This window comes from Epinephelus moara, chromosome 24 (assembly GCF_006386435.1).
Source record: "Epinephelus moara isolate mb chromosome 24, YSFRI_EMoa_1.0, whole genome shotgun sequence".
NCBI lineage: Eukaryota > Metazoa > Chordata > Actinopteri > Perciformes > Serranidae > Epinephelus > Epinephelus moara.
The window spans coordinates 35935968-35956505 of NC_065529.1; the positions used below are offsets into that span (position 1 = coordinate 35935968).

Genomic DNA, 20538 nt, shown 5'->3' on the forward strand with positions numbered 1-20538 from the left:
CAGGGCCCAGGTGTGTCCCATGCCACTAATTGCACTCATCACTGTCTGCAGCCCTGCAATGAGACAGCAGACACAGCAGAGGTGCCAAGCAGTGGGGCGGTTACATGCAGTTTAACTACAGTATGACCAATCTAGGAACCCACTGACTATCTGTTTGATGACAAGAAGCCTCTGGGGGTAATGGGCAGTATTTTGGGAGATCAGGTTTAACATCCAGCTAAGACCTCCTCTTCTTCTGTGCTGATCATTTCAGCCAATCTCTGTAAAACAAAAACAAAAGCTTAAAAATATAAAGACAGACGATGGGTTCCAAGATTGCATTTCAGCCAATGGGTTTTGCCTCTCTAAACAGACTCTTTGCCTACCACTGAATGGTCACTACTACTCTGACTAAAAACAGAAACCAGAATGCTTGCCTTACCAAAATCTTGTCCCATTGCCTACAGATTCTGCATACATATGCACATATCTGTTTATACAGATTACAGTATGACCAACCAGCCATGTATTGAATCAGACAAAGATAATGCAAATCTCAGCTTAGCAATGTTATTTTAATTATAGTTCACAAGATCTGAATCCTGTCTTGATTTCTACCATTCTGGATCCATCTACTGGTTCGCCCATTTTCCCAATCTGCTGCACCTCAATGAATGACACGCGAACACAATCTTCGCCTCTCAGCCCATTCCTCGCCCACCTCGTGGTATTTATCTGACTGAATGCAGAGGGACAGATATCATATAGTGCCATGTGTGCAGAAAAAAGGCTGGGTGGAAAGCCAAATACTAAGTATGGCCTGGGGTAACGGAGGCCTGTCAGCTCTGCCGTGTTGTCTCACAGCTGGCCGAGTGGGTCACTGCGACAGATCACCTCCGTTTGGCCACGTCACCGCCAACCTCCAACCCCTGGGAGAGTCGGTTTGAAATAGTTAAATGTTAAGCCTGTCTGAATCACACACACACGCACGCACACACATCACATCACATACACATGACCACAACATTTACTCACCTCATGCATGTACAGAAAAAGTAGCAAAACAAGCACACACAGGCACGCGTAGCACATACAACAGAAGTGAGTAAAAAGAGAAGCAAACCAACACAGACAAGGAAAAAAGCCAGACAGACTCACAGTTTTGCCAGACAGTATTTCATGAGTAGGAGACTGAGTGAGTCATTTGTTCTACTCACCAAATGCCTCTTCCTTTTGTCCCTCAAATGGTAATGTTGAATCAGACAAACCAGCAGACTAGAGAGACTGGAACACGCACTATTTCCTGCAACATCTTTTTAAATCCACCCTGTTCATATTGATGTTTATGGCATAAAGGTCTGTGTGCATTCGATGGAACTTGATGTGTCCTTTGATGCAGCCCTTTTGCTGTTTCAGTGGTTCTCTGCAGGTGGTAATTTCTCAAGCCTAACTGATGTTTGTCAGTGCAATCCAAAAGGTCAAATAGGAGGATTTTCCGATCTGGATCAAAAAATTTAGGGGAAAGAAAAAAAAAAGACAAGTCTAGCAAAGACTGATCTGATCTTGTATCAATGGTTAAAAAATGATCATCTGATTTTTTTGTTTTTAAAAGTCTAACAATCAGTGCTGTATTTTTTTTTTCTGATGAGCAAAGTCTCAGATTTACTGTGTAAACATCGGCTAGTTTCACCACCACTAAAGGCAGCATACTATACCAGATTCTTATACCTGGTGTAGGCTATATACCTCCTCTACTTCATCTAGACTGAATAGCAAGCCACCTGACAGGCTAGTTCTATGATAATGAGGTATATCCCTTGTTGTATTGTATGTGATGACCTCTGCCAAGAAGGTCATGCATTCAGCTCAGTTTGTGCATTTGTCTGTGCATTTGTTTGTCAGCAGGACTGCAGAAAAACTAGTGATTTCCATGAAACTTGGTGGAAGGCTGTAGCATTGGCCAAGAAGTAACCCTTTCCATTTTGGAGCCCATCTGAATTCCAGGGCGGATGCAGGAATCACAGGCAAACATTGTGGTGGTAGCATTACTGACAATAGCTAACAACTGCTGACTGAGCTAACAGTGGTAATGGGGACTAGCTCACAGTTATTAGGCCGACTTGGTAGAGGGGGACTGGAGGGTGGGCATTATGTTTTCGCAAAAGGCTGTCTTGCCACAGTGGGTCAGGCCATAGTAAGCTGACAGAATAACATTGCTAACAACAGCAACAGTGCTGACAGAGCTAACAGTGTTAGCTCTACAGCTAATCCCTAGCTAACCACTCTCCCGTGCTCACCCAGTCAAGGTAGTGTACAGTGCAGAGTGGCCATGATAAGCTCCCCAGCAGAGATATGAATAATGGCAGTTTGCTGTTACATTAATGTTCTGAATGTCGTATACTGCACTTTCATCATTGCGCGATAGGGCATGTGGTTTTGGCGGAGGTCTACACTCTCCAAGTGCCCTACATAGTTTTATTACATGCTTGCTAATAAAAGATCCATCAAATTATGCACTGTAGCTACTGAAATGTGGGCATACCAATTTAGATTTTTATGAAATATATATTACTTTCTAAAATAAATTTGTTTAGCTATGAATCCAATTTTAGCTCTTTTCTTTTGACGCCATGGCCCCAAAAAGTATAAAACAGCCATTCTTTCATCCTGGAATTGAATCAAGTCCAGAGCAATGCACCGAGACATTTCATGCTCCACTGGACACCATGAGGATGCTTTTTACCACTGAATATAATGGATGTGTTTGAAAACACACCTGACGCTTACAGTGCATTCCAGGCTTTAGAGATGAACCTCTCCCAGCTCATTTTAAGTAGTTGTGTGTTTATTTATTTATTTATTCATTACCTCCCTGCTGCCATCGTGAAATAGTTGATTTCTGCTGCAGATGAGAAAGCCTCCTCCCTCTCACAACCTTGACCTTTCAGACACCTCTAGTGCAGATGAGATGTACTTTTGGGAAAGTCTCCCCTCCTTGCTTTCCAGAGATGCAGGAGATTTAAGGGGGTCAGGAAAGGGGACTGCTAGATAGAAATCTAATTAGGTGATTGTGCTTGAGGGAGCTTCGCTAGCTGCTCGATAAACTCCCACACTCTCATTTCCCTCTCTCGCTTCGCTCTCCCTCTCTCCCTCAGCAGTTTGCACTCACCCCGAGACGCCGCCTGAGAGTCCCCCTGCTGAGGGCAGAGTCACAGGACGCAGATCACAGCTCACTCACTACATCTTCACCGCTTTTCATATTTCTTCAAAGAAATGAGTAAATCCATCCATCGGCTGATAACAAAGCTTTTGCTTTAAGTGTCTTCTCTTTGCCTCATTATTCCTCTACCTTCGGACTGAAATAAACCTGAAAGGGCCCCAAAGAATGATGAGAAGATGCGATCAGGCCTGCTTTGACATACAGCACGCTCAGTTGGATTCTCCATAGATCACTGTGGATTGGATGGATCTGTGGTTGTCTTTGAAATAATGAAACTTAAAACTGCATTGTTCAGCAAGTCATGTGAGCTCATCATACAGTCGTGTGGCAGCTTTTGCAAGAACTGTCTCCTACAAATATCATTCATATGCAGCTCATGCTTGTTGGTGCTGTTCAGAGACAAAGCAAGAAGTAGTGTAATACTTATCTGACCCTTATCATCATGGGGAAACACACTTGTTATGTGTATCCTGAGTCTTCAATTTGCCAGCAGCTGTTGGTGAAAACAATAAATAGGTGTTTTGATGCACATCATACACAGCTGGCATGTATTGCTCTTAAAGGGATAGTTCAGTTTTTGAAGTGGGGTTGTATGAGGTTCTTATCCATAGTCACTGTATAACCTAAAATAGATAGCAACTGGCATGCCCCTTGTTTGGAGAGGCAGACAGGAGTATGACCATGGAAGCTAAGTACTGTTCTGCTGTGGACTGGGGCAGCAGCCAAATGCATTTTAGCCACCTAGAAAAAAAATCTACCAGTTTATGTGCACTACATTTAGAATACTTTCACTGCTTAACCTTAACAGTGATTTCCTAGAGGGAACTAAGGGTGCTTTCACACCTGCCCTGTTTGGTTCGGTTCAATTGAACTCAAGTTTGTTTGCCCCCTAAGTGTGGTCCGTTTGGGCAGGTGTGAACACAGCAATCGCACTCAGGTGAACACCACAACAAGATTGAGACCTTCTTGAAGAGGTGGTCTCGGTCCGGTTACAACCGAACTCTGGTGCAGTTCGTTTGTAGCGACAACATGTTCTGACCTCGATCTGAACCAACTGCACTCACATGACACATTGTTTGGGTTAAACATGAGCATGTTACAGTCCTGGAGGATTATTAATGTGCACCTCCTCCTGTACTGCCTTAATATGCACATTCAGCACATCCAGTGCATCAAAACATTGGTTTCTAGTTGGAGCCGCGCCTCGTTTTCAAACTGTATGGTTTGACTAAAATGAACAATGACAGCAATATAGTCCACGATGAGCAGCGCTAAAATCAACCTGCGTAGTTGTCCCTCCATTGTGACATTAGAAAGTGTCACATTTATCTTGCAAGTGTACTCTTCTTCAACGTTTGCTTTACTTCCTGGATTTTTCCTGCATGAAATTTCTGACCAATCAAGAGCAGCTTTCTCGCGCAAGGCATTTGATCTGGTCTGCTTGTAAATGCTGCCGTGAGAACACGAACCAACTCTAGGCTATTGTGCAACTTTGTACCAAAATTAGTTCCTGATTCAGACCAAAGCAAGTGAACTCCAGGTCTGAAAGCACCCTGAAGTTGTTATATTGCTCTCTTTAAAGCCAAACTCCATTGGGAAAACAGTAATTTAACATCCCTGAATACCAGAGCTACTGGTCTGCCGCTGCCTTGATCAGTTAGTTTGTGTTTATGTTTAAACTTTGGTATTTAAAAGGGTTAGCTCAGATTAACCAAAGTCACAAAATAACCCAATCTAATGAAGTGATTGAGGTAGCGGTAGACCAGCAGCTCTCATGTTCAGCAAGTAAAATTACTTTTTTCTCTATTGAATTTGATGGTTTTGATTAGCATCGATGGAAATCGGAGGCCATTAACAGCTACCCCATCAGAAAGGGCTGTCTGACAGCAAGGTAAAGCTGATAAACTATTCTCAATTTGGCATACACTAAAGCTGACATAGATTTTTTTTAGGTAGGACTTTTTGCAGGTGGCTAAAATTCATTAATCTGCTGCTGCCGTCTACAGCAATACATTCCTTAGCTTCCTTGGCGGTACTCCGATCTGCTTTTCCAAAATTGGGGGCGTGCCGACTGACATCTACTGTGTGTAATACACTGACTATAGATAAGTACCTTGTAACCTGACTTCAGAAGATCAGAACTATCCCTTTAACGCTTTGCAAATCAGTTTCATTTGGCTGACTTTAAGAATATGGTACCCTAATCATACTTTAGTTCCAAGCCTTGATATTGTGGACTGTTGAGTTGGCAAACGTAGCATCATTTTCCAGGTACATTCAATACAATATGAACATTGGGTTTGATATCTATCTATATCTTATGTCTGATATCTTATTTCACTATCAGAGCCTTACTCTCAGGCAATAAAAGGCATCACAGTTTATGAAACTATAGCAATCTGTCCCATGGGTGTCAGATTTGAGATGGCATGTAATGATATTTTTTCTCTTTTAATCATTTGTAGAAATACAGGCAGTTATTCCTGGTCCATGTGTTTCTGTGTGTATTTCTCGAATGCAGATTTTGCAGCGTGCTGAGGAAGAAGCGTGTGATTTACCCTGAAATCATGCCGTAGCATTTTGTAATTACAAAGTAAGCCATATTATCCCAAACAACCTCCCTGAGCTGTGGGTATGACTAAGCCTGTTCTGTGTCTGTGATGCAACGTCAATGCTGAGGAGCTGTTTATTGTGAAGGTACAATTGTGGCCCGGAAGTGTGCTCGGCAGTAGCTTAGTCACACAGTAATGCATAGCCGCCGCTCAGGCTCATAATTTCAGAGTTGTATGCGGTGCAATAAATGAACGAGGCTGTCTTGCACAGACAGGCGACATGAGCTTAAAAGTTACACAATAAAGCAGATGTCTTTATGTGCCAGGAGGGTGTGGAGTATATCTACGGTATTGTTGTTTGAATAATCAATTCGCAGGTGGGTGATAAATGAGGGACACATTTTTCTGGAAAGGACAAGCATGAGAGGGAGATACTTTGGAGAAGATAAATGCAAAGGACAAGGAATCAGAGGAAGAGGAAATCACATTGATGAATAGAGAGAGTAGGTTAAAGAGGCAGAGAGATACAGGGGGAAAGAGAGACAGAAGAAGAGTTCAGTCCAGTAAACAAAGCCATGTTTAACATTTTATAAGTATCCTGCTTCCTGCCCCTTAAAGAGGAGACGGCTATTATAACGGCTGAGTAATGGTTTGATATATTTCCCTGGATCTTATCTGATACAATAAGCTTTTGTGAGAGCAGACAAAGGAATTACAGCCATCGAAAACCCTGCTTTAATCATTCTGAGAAACGCCTTACTTAATAGTAGTTCTGGGGGTTGTTTGTCATGTGCGTCCCTGCGGATCTCTAACAGCGCCTCTCAGTAGTTCACCTGTGAGTGTGTGTGTGTGTGTGTAAGGAAGAACGGAGGGGGAGGCTTATTGCAAAATAAAACTTGGCTTCCTACAAGGTTCTGCAAAAATTTAAGACAATTTTTGATGATGGAAAAATCTCTCACTGAGCCTCCCCACCTGCTTTTATGTGCTTCAGCTCCTCCTCACGCAACTCACTGAAGGGTGTTGGTCATTCAAGTTGATTAAGGAATGCAGAAATGCAGAATCTTTTACATTCAGAGGGAAGAAAGACCAATCTTTGGACTAAGAACAGACAAGTAAGAACGGCTGACTGTGTGTGCAGTAGGCGTAATGTTATAGATACTTGTAGAGGCTGACAGGAGTGGGATGAACTGTTGCTAAACAAATACCCGGGCTATCAAAATGTGTAAGACATAAAATAAAGAAACTGAGCTTTCATAAAGTCGTTGGCAGCTCTCAGCTTTTCCTGTAAACCAGGATTAAAACAATTATTGTGTTATTGACAAAATGACACGTGCCATCTGTGCGAGGTGTCTGCTGCCTTCTGGGATAGACAACACAACAGGAGTGGAGGCAGTGCATGTACATAACTGATGTTTGAAGGACAAGCAGACAAAAATGTGCGTACTTATCATATGCAAACTTCACTGAATCTTTAACAAGGGTTTTAATGTGGTGTGCTACTGCTAGGCATTAAGTCGTAAAACTTTTCTTCATAGTTCAAAATTGACTGTACAGAAATAGTTTTTGGGAAGTACTTGCCAAGAAATGTTGCAGAACTTCATAAAACATATTTTTTCAGTTTTGTACAGATTAAACAAATACGATGTGTCATTTTAATTGCTAGTTAATTTGAAAATGTAATCAAAATCCATGACGCACTTAATGTTTTCTTTTTTTAATAGCATTATATAAGTCAAGACAAATCAGACCAGCTCTGTGAATAATATTTTACTTACTTTACTTTCTCTGTGTGACTCTATGTCATATTGCAAAATTTCACAAATAAAGAGTCTCAACCAAAGGCGGAAAACCAACTCACTTTATATTTTATGCCAACAAATACTACTCGCACAAGTACACATATTATTACCATGGTGCTTTAGATATAGGTGCAATATCAGCTCTTGCAACAGTGCTCGTAGAAAAATCAAGAAATTTACATTGTTCCGCAAATGTATTATCAAAAGAACACATCCATGATTTCAACTGGACAAAATTAAGCTTTAAAATATTGTCATACATAGAATAGAATCAGAAGAGTTTTTGTTAGCTCAAGACAAACAAGCATCATTAAAAGCAATGGTTCCCAACTGGTCCAGCCATGGGGTTCAGATTTCTCCTTAGTAATTAAATCAAGGTCCACACAGTTTAATATATTCAGCATCATACTCGCGTTTGGCCGTGTTGTCAAGCTAGTTTGCTGTCTCTGTCAAACAGCTGTCTGTTAGTCACTCACTCTGCAGCAGGATATTGCCCTTTGAAATAAAAGCTATATGCCGGTAATTCACTTTAATCCAAAATAAAGTAAATTTTTTACAATTTTGACACGTTCACAAGTCATTTGATGGTCCATTCAGAATGGACCCGCGACCCACTTATGAACCGTGACCCACCAGTTGGGAACCACTGATTTAAAGCACTATCAATGTCCTCTCATCCCAGGTTGTCAGTTACTAACGCCTTCTCAACCCTGTCATGTGTGATATCTATGCTGAAGGCACCCATTTTGCATCTCTATGACATGCACCCTTTAACACGTGATGCTCAGTTGTCTCCTGGGTGAAACTGGTAAAAGGTGTTTAAAGTTGTCAAATAGTTGCGGTAATGTTCAGGCAACAGAAGTACTTGGTTAGGTTTAGAAAAATCGTCATGTGGTTTAAAATAAGTACGTAACATGACATAAATACGTGACATGATTGACATATGTATGTCAAGAATAGATGTAAGTTACTTCACATTGCAGATGACCCTAATGAAGGCGTCAAGCTGAAGAACTTGGTTTTTTAAAAAAGTTCTATGTACTACAAGTGTTGCTGGAATTTGACGCCTGTAATGTCTGTTAAAACAGCATTGACTTTACATCAAAATTGCAGTGCACTAAAAATAGCCCTGACTTTTGGCATCACCAGAGCAACGCGGTCTCACTCCGAAATTGTCAAAATCTGTCACTTGGGCAGTGACTTGTGGCGTCAGACACTGATGAAAAAAGCTGTCTTTTAACGTCCGCGTGACACGTGGCCAGTTGCTGTCATAGTTTAACGGGTGATCGGCAGTGTTGGGGAAATGCAGCAGGACAAGGACGAAAGTTAAGGTGGCGAAAGTCCAAGTAAGGCGGGCGGGAAAGGGTCCAATAAACACGGACTTTATAGTACATATATACTTTACAGCCCATTATAGGTGAAATGCGCTTCCAATCCACTAGGTGGCGGTAATGCTGTATTAACCGCCAATACACACAAGGTTACACAAGAAGAAGAAGACGCAGAAGGACACCAAGGAACCTTCCTCCGACTCTGCTCTCTCAGTGGAGACACGGTGGTTGAGAGGGCCGAGCAAGAGGACGTTCCTGTAACAAACTGAATGACTGCTGACTCCCTCACACTTTTCCCCGCCCCCAATGAAATTTGATCTCTCGCAGCAGCAGCAGACAGCTGAGCAGAGTGGAGTCCCTCTGAAGCCTCTGAGACAAACTAAACAAAACACTTGTAGGCTCCTCCACTTCATTTATAAACAAACATAAACCTTATTAAGTTGTCATAATGCATGTTACAATGCAAGATAAGTTGAATATAGTCCCTTGACACACCGCCGATGTGAAAAGCTTTTTTTTTTTTTTTTTCTCCTCCGGTTTATCTGGTTGACGTGAATTAAACCGGGTGGAGCTCTTAAACCGGACCGAACTGGTTAAATCGACACAAGCCTAGTGTTGAACAGGGATAGAAGCAGCAGTCTCCTGGCTGAGAGTCTGTTTGTTTGTCCTGTACACCGCCCCTCCCACCCTTCATTGACTTTCTTGCTCTTATTACTTCGTCAGTTGCTCTGAGCAACAAATATTGCTGCGGATGGGTTTACATTGGAATTAGTTGAAAACTCGGGGCGTCATGGAGACACCGAAGGGTGCATTCAGCGTCAGTATTACAGGCCAAGGATCTTGATGAAGTGGCTGTTTTTGACAACCTGGCAGTGAGAACAGGCTGATCTGACTGATTATAGATTATATTCTTGGACTACATATTTTGGGGGAAGTTCATTTATTCATTCATTTTCCGTAACTGCTTATACTGTTAGGGGTCATGGGGGTGCTGGAGCCTATCCCAGCTGGCTTTGGGTGACAGGACTGGACTGGTCACCAGACTATTACAGGGCAATTTGGGGAAAGTGAGTCATTAAAACATGTTGTTGTTGTTCCTGTTTTCAGTTCACACACTTTACACTGACAGTTTCAAGACACTTAGATAAAATGTATTTTAATACACAAGGGGATTCAAGTTTTTTAAAGCCTCAGGCTTTTCCTTTAAAGCCAAAACATATTAGCTTGTCTCATCATGCTGCTCTGCTGTTCTGTTTTCCTAGCATTCATGTAGAGAATTTTGACATTTACGCTTCTTTCAAAACACATTTTAACAAACTCTGTGTTTGTACTGCTCTGTGTGCAGTAAACAAAAGGTGAGGGGAATCAAAATAATAACAAATCTGTGGGCTCATATGTAGTGTGGCAGCAGAGGAGGAAACAGAGCTGACAGATGTGATGTGAAAATATCATTTATCAGCTTGTGGTTGGATGCTGGCTGCAGATTCATAGGATGAGAGGAGGATGAATTGTCACCGAGAGGCCTGTGTTAAGGTGAAAGGATCTCCAGGGGCTGTTTGATGTCTGTTCAGCTCACAGTGAATCATATCTCACCTTATTGTGTCCACACAGAGTTCTCAAAATTGGATCACAGTTGAATTTTATCTTTGAATGTGGATCACTATTATTATATAGGTTTAGATAGGAGGGCGACACCCTCGCTGAGTCTCTGTGTCTTTCTTTCTGTTCTCCACATTTGCATTTAGTCTTTGCTCTTTCTTCGAGAAAATACGGCAGCCCCACAGAATATCTCGCTCCCTTTCTGTTCAAAAAAAGTTTTTTTAGCGAGGCATTTTATGATAGTTTTGCATTTCTAACATTAAGACATTTTTATGTTGCTATGTCAACTTTCCGGAGAAAGACTTTTTTTTTATTTTTTTTTTTTATCTCTTTGTGACTGTAGCCCCTTTGAACTGCACTTTCACAGGAAGCCTTCTGAGTCTGTTGCATCCAAGTACACTCGCTCCACCTCACTCCCTCCCTCATGAAAGAGGCATTTGAAATGTAAAGTGTAAAGTGCTTTTCATATTCATTTTCTTGTTCCCATTGAGTGGATCTGAGCAGAAAATCTAACCTCTGTTTCTCTTCCCTCTTTTCCTTTTATTTTGCGTTCTCTTTGGATGCTTGTCTTTCCGTAGCTAATTCACACCATCAGTGTGGTGGATAGAGACGAGCCTCAGACTGGACATCGCTTCTACTTCACCCTGGCCCCCGAAGGCCCCAACAATCGACATTTCGCCCTGTGGGATTTCAAAGGTGAGAGGGCAAAGGTCCTGTATTTGGGGGGGGGGTTTGGTGAAAAAGCACATTATCAGCAAAAATAGATTTTTAGAGTGTAATGGTACGAGCAGGAATCTGTCAGAGCGGTTGTTTAACTTTTTTTTGAGTGGGTGTGCGCGCATTTTAAATGCGAACAGGTGCAGCAAAACTATGCTTGACTGACAAATGTTCAACGTTGTGATGAAGCTCATAAAAACGAGTTTCACATGATCTCACTATTTTGCTGAGTGATTGGCAATGTGAGAGTTTGATGAAATGCTCGAGGGCATTCTGCAAATGTAGACCTGAAGGCAATATTGAGTTAAAGTAGTTTAAAAGACTCCAGCTCTAGAAAACTCATAGGTACCTCACTGAGGTGCCAGATGGTCGATGCTTTTAAAATAAGATAATTCATAAAGTACACTACAGGAAGATTTCAACAATCTTAGAGGACTTTTTTTAAAGCAGTGCAAAGTAGTGTATAGTTTTTCCCCCTGTTGCATTCATCTGATTACACTTTTTATTTATTATTTTTGAATAAACACCACCTGTTCTGGTCCTCCTAGCAGTGTAATACCATTAGATAGTATTACATGCATACATATCTGACTTTCTTTACTTGCAAAAAGACATTTTTCATTGTTTGTTTAAGGACATTTCCCTGACTGTTTACACTGCTTGTTCCCACTGCAGTAGCATTTTATATTGTCATTTTCTCTTTTTCTGAGCACTTTGTGTAGCACAAAATCTTTCCTTGATTCCTCTTAAAGAGAATGTCAACAGCTTACATAATTTCCTCAAGTGTCATCATGAAAATTGCATTCTGTGAAAACATTCACACATATCTGCACAATGTAAGGAAACATTAAAATCACTGAGCTCCCCTGTGATGACTTTGCTTTGTCAGGGAGATGAGGTGTTTTTTTTGTTTTTTTTTTCCTTTTCTTTTTTTCATGCTTGTCTGTGTTTTATTCCCCCCCCCCCACAAAAGCCTTTGCAGATCCTTCGTTTAGAGATGTGTACCTAAGTGAATGTGACATGTGGCTAAATCAAGATTGATCTGACACCAGGAAAATGTCAGGAGAGCAGCCCTAGCAAGGGAAATGTCACCGCGTGAAGGCAGCGAGGCCTGCTGCGGTCGGGTTCACATGCATGTGGAAGGATATATACGTAAAATGGGACTTGTGTAAAGTGCATACACATACTGTATGTACACATGTGCATAGGCATGCGAGAAAATGTACAGCAGAAGTGCCCCTCTGGCTCTCTTCTCTCCTTTACGCATTTACATGCAAACATGAATACATATATACACATCAAAACATCATGCGGACCATGAGTCTACTTCTCTATTTTTTTTCCCCCACCACTACCTCTCTGTGAATATGTGCAGGTGAAAGGGTGAAATGATTTGATTTGAATGATTTAAATATTACCGTTCCCCCATTTTCCTAACACACCCTAACATACAAACATGTGCACACATTTGTTTAGATATAAACAAAGTATATATGTAAGATATCTGTACACAAACACTACCCCAGGCCGTGTGTATACAGTATTTTGGTGAAACACAACAAAACCCCATGCAGACTTTTGATCCACCCACCTCTCTCTTTTTTTCCACTCTGGTGTCTCTTTTCATTGACACATTTGTCAACCTGTCACTTTCAATCTGTCACTTCTTCTTTCCCCCATCATGGCCTCACATTGCATTCTGTCTCCAAGCCTTGACACACAATGATGAAAAGGCTTTTCTTCCCCCCCATGTTGCTAAATTCTTTCAAGTCGTCGCTGGCAGTCTGCAGAGCAAAGCCCCATCTTTACCAAATAAAACTTTGCCGTTACATGACAAACTGCCATCATGTTACCTGGAAAATGTCCCACACCATGCTTAAAAAGAAACCTCACATGATGGGAAGCTGAAGAAAATAAGAATTTCACATTCTAGTGGATTACCCCAGTATACCTTTTCTTTCTGTGGTTTTGTGGAGCAGTTCAAAATTTCAAAACCCTTTTTGCACATGTGCCACTGTGGGACACTTTTATGAAGCGTGAATGGCAAAGCTAAAGTGATACAACATCCAGGAGGAGTTTTAGTTGGCAGTACAAAGTAGCGATAGTCCCCAAGTACCTGTGGGGCAGCTATGGGTCAGGAGTTAGAGCGGTTGTCCAGTGATCAGGTTGGTGGTTCGATCCCTGGCCCCTGCAGTCTTTGGGCAAGATATTGAACCCCAAGTGTAAATGTTTATCGCTCCTGATGAGCCTCTGCCACCAGTGTATGAATTGATGTTGTAATGCACTTTAAGTGGTTGCTAAGCCTAGAAAATTTCAATTTGCTAGGCTTAGCAACCACTTGCAATTAGCAAATTGGCTTTAATATAGCATATGATTTTGTTTTTTTGTCTTTTTTTAATGAATTGCTGTATTTGCTTTGCCTTGTGCCTGTAAATCAATACAGTATAAAGTAACCTATATACATATATACGTATATATGTATATGTAATATATATGGGTGTAAGGTGCAGGCAGGAACAGCATACATGGAACACCATAACCAAGTGGCTGGCATAGTGTACAGGAACATCTGCACTGAGTAGAAGATGCGTTCAAAGGTGGTTGAGAGTGACCAAGCTGATCCTGTGGGACCAGATCCAGACTGTCAAACTGGCGATGGCTAACCAACCGGATGAACAGACAATAGAAGAAAGCAGTGGTGATAGATGTAGTAATCCCGAGTGGCAGTAACGTCAAGAAGAAGGAACACAAGAAGCTCGAAAAATACCAAGGGCTGAAAGAGGAGCTAGAAAAGATGTGGGGAGTTAAGACAACAGTGGTGCCAGTGGTAATCGGAGCACTCTGGGCTGTGACCCCCACACTGGGAGAGTGGCTTCGGCAGATTCCAGGTACAACAACTGAGGTCTCTGTCCAGAAGAGTGCAGTCATGGGAACAACTAAGACACTGCGCAGAACCCTCAAACTCCCAGGCCTCTGGCAGAGGACCTAAGGTTGAGGAAGACCCAATTCAAGATTGTCCTCAAAAGAAAATAATTTGTTGTTCAAATACCTTAAACGACTCTTGCTTAAATAAAGTTTTACTGACACGGATCTCCTGTGGCCATGAGACGGCTGTTTGAATCCCGTTTCCTGCCAGCAGTCAACATTGCAGTGTGGTTCTAGAGATGGCACTGTCAATCTGTGGGCCCATCCACCTCTTTGGTTGAGAGTAAATTACCCCAACCAATGGTGTAGTCTAGTTTGTTGTAGAGGGTACAATTGCAATCCCAAAATTTTCAGTTGCCCCATTTGGCCACCCCTATGAAAAATGTCTGGGGGCACCACTGTTTGTTTTGCCTCCAGGCTGGAGTTTACTTTACTTGAGAAGCAAGACACTCTAGAAAACTTTGCTGGGGTGTTGAGGAGCTGCAGTGTTTATTCATGGACAAACTGAAACCTACATCGTACATTTACTACCACTTGACAGCATTATCGTTAATTTCCCTCCTGCTCAGATCGCCAACACTTGTCTGCTCTGAGCACACCCACTGTCACTGTCTCTATCTAGCTCTCCCACACACACGCACACACTCACTCACTATGTACTCACTATGCACGGAGCTGAGCTGGGTGGGGGCGAGGAGCATGTTCTGCAGCGTTTGTTCAGCTAGCTGTCAACTCTCGACCCTGTATTTGTGAAATAAACTAGCTGAAGTGAATGTTCTGTTACAAAACTATGTTGTAACGTTTCCTTGCACATTTTGAAGTGGGTTGACAGAGATCCTGGAGCTTTCTTAGTGGTTACATTAATAATAATACTGCATTTATTTGGTATAGCACCTTTCACAGAAATAAAATCCACAAAGTGCCCACAAAACAAGATCATAAAAACATACAACACATAAAAACAAAAGCAATACAACAATAAAAATATAAGCCATGAAATAAAAGTAAAAGAAAAGACCATAAAACACAGAGTAAATACAGGCAACCGAGGACCAGGGTTGAAAATTAGCACCGGCCAAATGCTGGTAAAATATGCATGTTGCTGCTAGGTTTGCTCCACTCACCAGCCAGAAACACACAATGGTAATCTGGTAGAATGTGGAATCCACCAGCCACAGTGGCAGGTGTACAAAAAAGTTAATTTCCAACACTGCCAAGAAGAAACAGAAGAAACACACCAAGGAACAAGCACTAGACACCTTAGAGTTGGACAAAAGCCTTTTTGAAAAGATGGGTCTTAAGTTGTTGGAGACTGCAGACCATATGCATAATGAGAGAGAGTTCTGTAGTGTTGGAGGAACTACTTCAAAAACACAACCACCTTTTGTCATACGACACCTGAGTATCACATCTCAAATTATGTGTTTAACATTAGTCATCAAGGCTAGAAATGTGCTACTGATTTACCGTACTTCTTTCATATTATATGAAAGTGAATGCCTAAAGTTACTCTTTATACTGTTGATATTGCTGAGGTTTGCTGCTACTTTTGGTGTTATGATTCACTCAGTAGAACTCATCAGTTAGGAACATCAACTTTATTCAAAGTATATAGAGCTAAAAAATAAATCCATCCATCCATCCATCTTTAATCGGGACCGGGTCACAGGGGCAGCAGGCCAAGCAAAGTATTCCAGACGTCCCTCTCTCCAGCAAGGCTTTCCAGCTCCTCCTGGAGGACTCCGAGGCTTTCCCAGGCAAGACAACATATATAGTCCCTCCAGCTTGTTCTGGGTCTGCCCCAGGGCCTCCTACCAGTGGGACGTGCCAGGAGAACCTCCAACTGGAGGTGCCCAGGAGGCATCCTGATCAGATGCCTGTACTACCTAAACTGACCCCTTTCGACATGAAGGAGAAGCAGCTCTACTCCCTCCAGATGTCCGAGCTCCTTACCCTATCTCTAAGGCTGAGCCCAGCCACCCCATGGAGGAAACTCATTTCAGCCGCTTGTATCTGCGACCTCAAAAAAAGAAACTTATACCGAAATCTTTTTTATAATTGAATACCAAATTATGTTAAATCCTGCCAAATGTGTCTTTTACGAGTGGTAAGAAATCATAAATCATCTTTTTAAGGGGGGGGATATGTTTGCCGTAAGCTACTTCGGGCTGTGTTGAACTTAACAGTTGTTAACATAGAAAGGTAAGCTAGTTGCTAACACGCTTGGTTAAAAAGGTGAACAACCATGGAGCAATGGAGCAACCAACAACAATGGTGGTGGTGTGTCCCATGTTTTATTTCCCAATTGCTTAAGTATTAGCATACTGTAACTATTGGAAAATTCCAGCACCGGTTCAGCACAGGAAGTCACGCCTACAATCCACACAAAGTATCATAGGGGTCAGAATAAGGCGGATATGTAAAACTTTACAGAGCTGCATGTGCATGTTTTTAAGTTTATTTGTTTCGTGTTCAAACTACACAAGATGCCTCAGTCTGTTGTCTTCATATGTTTCGGAGAGAATCTTTTCTCTAAAGCAGACAGCTATGGAGGAGAATGCTGTGTAAAAGTCAAAAGGACAAACTCAGGGGCGTAACATTCCCGTACATAAACAGTAATTTGAAGATTGTTCTACATGTGCCAGAGGAGCTCTGGGGCGACATGGATAACTGTGATATATGTTCCGGGAGATGGATTGCTTGGTATCCGCAAGTCTACCCGCAAAGCTTCTCTGACTCTATTTGTCAAAGCCTCCTCCAGTATTCTGTGTTACATTTATCTATGTCTCTGGGAGAGAGCTCACATATACACCGGCGAAGTTTAATTTCAAACACTGGCTCTCACACGTATTTTCTCTCCTGGTTTTTGTTTGCTCAAAAAAAAAAAAAAGTCGAAAACCACATGATAAATGTTAATAGCACGAAAGCAGTTCTCATCCCTGGTGAAATCATTCAACCCCATCTTAAAGCTGCCAATCCTGTCACCCTTCATCTGGAGTCCTTGAACTATGCATTTTGGCAGATGATTTATTCAAACAACGTATAATAAGAATGGTGCTTCTCTGCCTGTCGTTTTCTTTCGCTTGACCGTTTCTCCAATAACTTATTTTCATTTTCATTCAAATCAAATGGCAAACATCTTACATTGTCAAGTGTCAAGTCTTGAAAACTGAGATTTGTCCTGACATTTTAGTAATGTCAAATAGGCCTGCATGATCAACACTCTCACTTTGTTTCCAACTTCCATCAGTACAGTGGTGAGTTCAAAGGACTAAAAAAAGAGAGCAGTAATAAAAGCACTCACTGGATGGAGTTTCATCAATCCAACTGCAGCCTGGTAAAAACCAGACATCAGCGAGCAGACAAAAGTGGTTTTGTTCTTCAAATATTAAGTCGCACATGTGTAATTCTCTGCTTTACCTTCTCTCTCTGACCCCCCCCCCTCCCCAAAACACTCACACCACCCACCCCAGACAACACAGCTGGCATCCGGACCCAGCGGTCAGGCTTTAACCGCCATGAGCAGAATGTGTACTTTCTGCCCATCCTGGTGGTTGACAGCGGGCCTCCCTCCCTCAGCTCCACAGGCACCCTGACCATTCACGTCTGCGGCTGCGACACAGGTAAGAGCTACTGTAGAAGCTGCACCATTATTAACATTATCGTCACTGTCACCTCCTGCATCAGCAGTGCTAAAAAGGTCATCTACATTTTGTTGTTTTTGGTCAGCAAACAGTTCTTATCAGCTTGTGAAAAATAAACCGTCACAAGGCCGCAAATCTGCGGACATATGGCCTTCAACTGGGATTTCAGCGGGGTGAAAATATAATATATGCATGGTTAAAACCTTTTTTTCTCGTGATCAAACAGTGCTTAATCCTTGTCCACTGAAGTGACTCATAACTGGTATTAAATCTGTACAGTAAATGCTTTTTTTTTTTCTTTTGCCACACAGAGGGAGAAATCCAGTCCTGCAATGCCACAGCCTATGTAATGAGTGCTGCTCTCAGCCCTGGGGCTCTTATAGCACTGCTGGTCTGCATGCTCATTCTCATAGGTAAGCAGACGCATGTACTCATGTATGGATGTATGAGGTGATAAATGTATGGATATATGATGGATGGCCAGACCAAAGGATAGGCACAATTTATTAGCAGTGCTATTCTGGGGTCATTGCTGAGTTCAACTACTCCAGCCGGACCAATACTAAAAAGGCAAGGCTGAAGGCTGCACCCTGAAGACGTGACTTTATGTGTGCTGCTCATAGAATCATGCACCCAAGCATGTGTCTCTTAATGGATTGAACACTTTCAGAAGTTATCTATATTTCACGAATGAAATTGCACATGCAGTGGCAGGAAAACTAAGTCAAATGACATAAAAACAAGATCAATTTTTCATCTTTCTTTCATGAGCAGCTTCCCTGTTGGACATTTTGTTGCTGCTTTTCTGAGGAGAAAGCTTTTGTTTAAATAGGAGCACAGATGATGCCTGGGTTTCTGAATGATATCAAGCCACTTTGATCCTTGGAACACAGACAGAGATGGAATGAATGGGAGTGAAGTGGAGGGGTGTTAGAGAGAGCAAACAGGCAAGAAGAGCTGCTTCAGCACTTGTGTACCTCTGGAGCAGCGGGCTTTAAATAGACAAGGCTTTCCAGACATTCTCTGATTTTTCTACACATGCACAGCCACACACTAACATACACATGCGTGCACACGCTCACCCTCTCTGAGCCCAAAGAGGTTCAGTATTGTCATATCTGAAAATTTTATGAGTTTGCTTCTCGTTCTCCCCCCGCCGTACGTCTTAGCATCCCACTCCTCAGTGACAGAAAGAAACGACAGCGCTGTCACAGTGTTTTGTCTCCCCCGCTCGCGCCTATACATGTTTCCCATCGTGCAGCCAGTGAATGATGGATGATGTGACACCAGGCAGCGCTAACTGTGACTAACATTGCTATCTATTTCTTTTAAAGAGCTTTTCTAATGAGAGTTGTTAAAACTCAGTCTCCATTTACCAAACCATCTACTGGAGTGAACTTCAAAAGCAGAGCATCATTTATTCATCATGGCTTTAAAAGCCTCCACAAAAATGTTATGTACAAATCTGAGGCAACCACTGCTGGCTATGAAAAAAAAAAAAGGAAAAAAAATGTTGTGCTTGCAGTGTATCTTGGTTTTGGTGTTCTGGGCTAGATGACATCCCCACAAAGGCTGCTGGAGTTGAAAACAATTCTGTGGCCTTTAAACTTGTGGAAAGTTACACGCTGTGCAGGGAAAATATAGCATTGTGGTCCTAAGACTTTTTTTTTTTTTACCATTGCAGCCCTGGTGATTTGGATGAGGAGCTCTCTATGATATTCAGAACGTTTATAAAGCCGCACATAACTATATCAAATACTATATTTGTGGCAGACGGTCCAGCTGTGAATGCATGTTAGTGCATGTGAGTCTGGAGTGTGTATCCCACTAGCTTGTTAATCGCTGCCACTCTGCGCTGTCCTCATACAGCAGTTACAAACCCCCCAAAGTAAAAGTGAAAATTACCATTTGAGAAACCTACAAAAGCAAAAGTTAAAAAGTACCTGGTTAATAAGTAACTCAGAGTACCAGTTACTTTCAACTTTAACACTTTCCCCGCCAGCGTATTATTTTTCATTTTCACTAATCTTTCAAGACCCACAGAATAATTTGTTCTATGAATATGTAAACCGTGTATACATTAAACAAAGAAGAGACCTTATGTTTTTATACACAAAAATCATTTTATTCTATCTTATTCCATTTCTTTATTATCAACACTTGAATTTGTGTATTTTCATAAAAAAAAGAACATTTCAGACAAAAAGCTGAGAAAAATGCATTTTCAAGAATAAATCAATTTCACGTTTACATTTTTTTTGTTTTGTTACATCAGTTTGAATTATATAAATGAAAATAATAATTCTAATAATATTGAAAATAATATTTTCTTTGAGGTATAGCGGAACATGTCACGTTCAGTGATTGTTCAGTGTTCTGTTCTCTCCCTTTCCTCTGTGGTTGTCTTGTCCATGTGTCACTGTCACTGTCATGGAGATCCCGTTTCGTCCAACCAAACTCATTTCCATTTTCGGCCAAATCGGATTCAGAATGTAGATCAAAACAGGAAGTGTCGGAGTCTGAGTCCATTGGCATCTCCACGGCTTGCACACTCGTAACCTTTTCCGTCAGCGCCGGCATTTTCGTGCAGTTTAAAAGCTGCAACATCTTCTTGCGGTTTCCAGCAGATCTTCTTCTTAGTCTGACTTGGACATGGCAGTGCTGTTCTGTTTCACAAGATGTGTAACAGCGCCCCCTATCTTATAACAGTGAAAACACAGATTAACGTAATATCTCATCATTGGTGGGGAAAGGGTTAATATAATATGAGTA

General features: G+C 41.7%; 1 protein-coding gene across 1 annotated transcript in view; it reads left to right on the top strand.

The window, feature by feature from the left end:
- Positions 1 to 20538, top strand: part of LOC126385482 (cadherin-22-like) — a 246946-nt gene that overhangs the window by 217720 nt on the left and 8688 nt on the right. The window contains exons 11-13 of the mRNA XM_050037217.1: positions 11059 to 11176; positions 17596 to 17745; positions 18078 to 18179. Of these exons, the coding sequence (XP_049893174.1) occupies positions 11059 to 11176; positions 17596 to 17745; positions 18078 to 18179 (370 nt within the window). The remainder of the gene's footprint in view (positions 1 to 11058; positions 11177 to 17595; positions 17746 to 18077; positions 18180 to 20538) is intronic.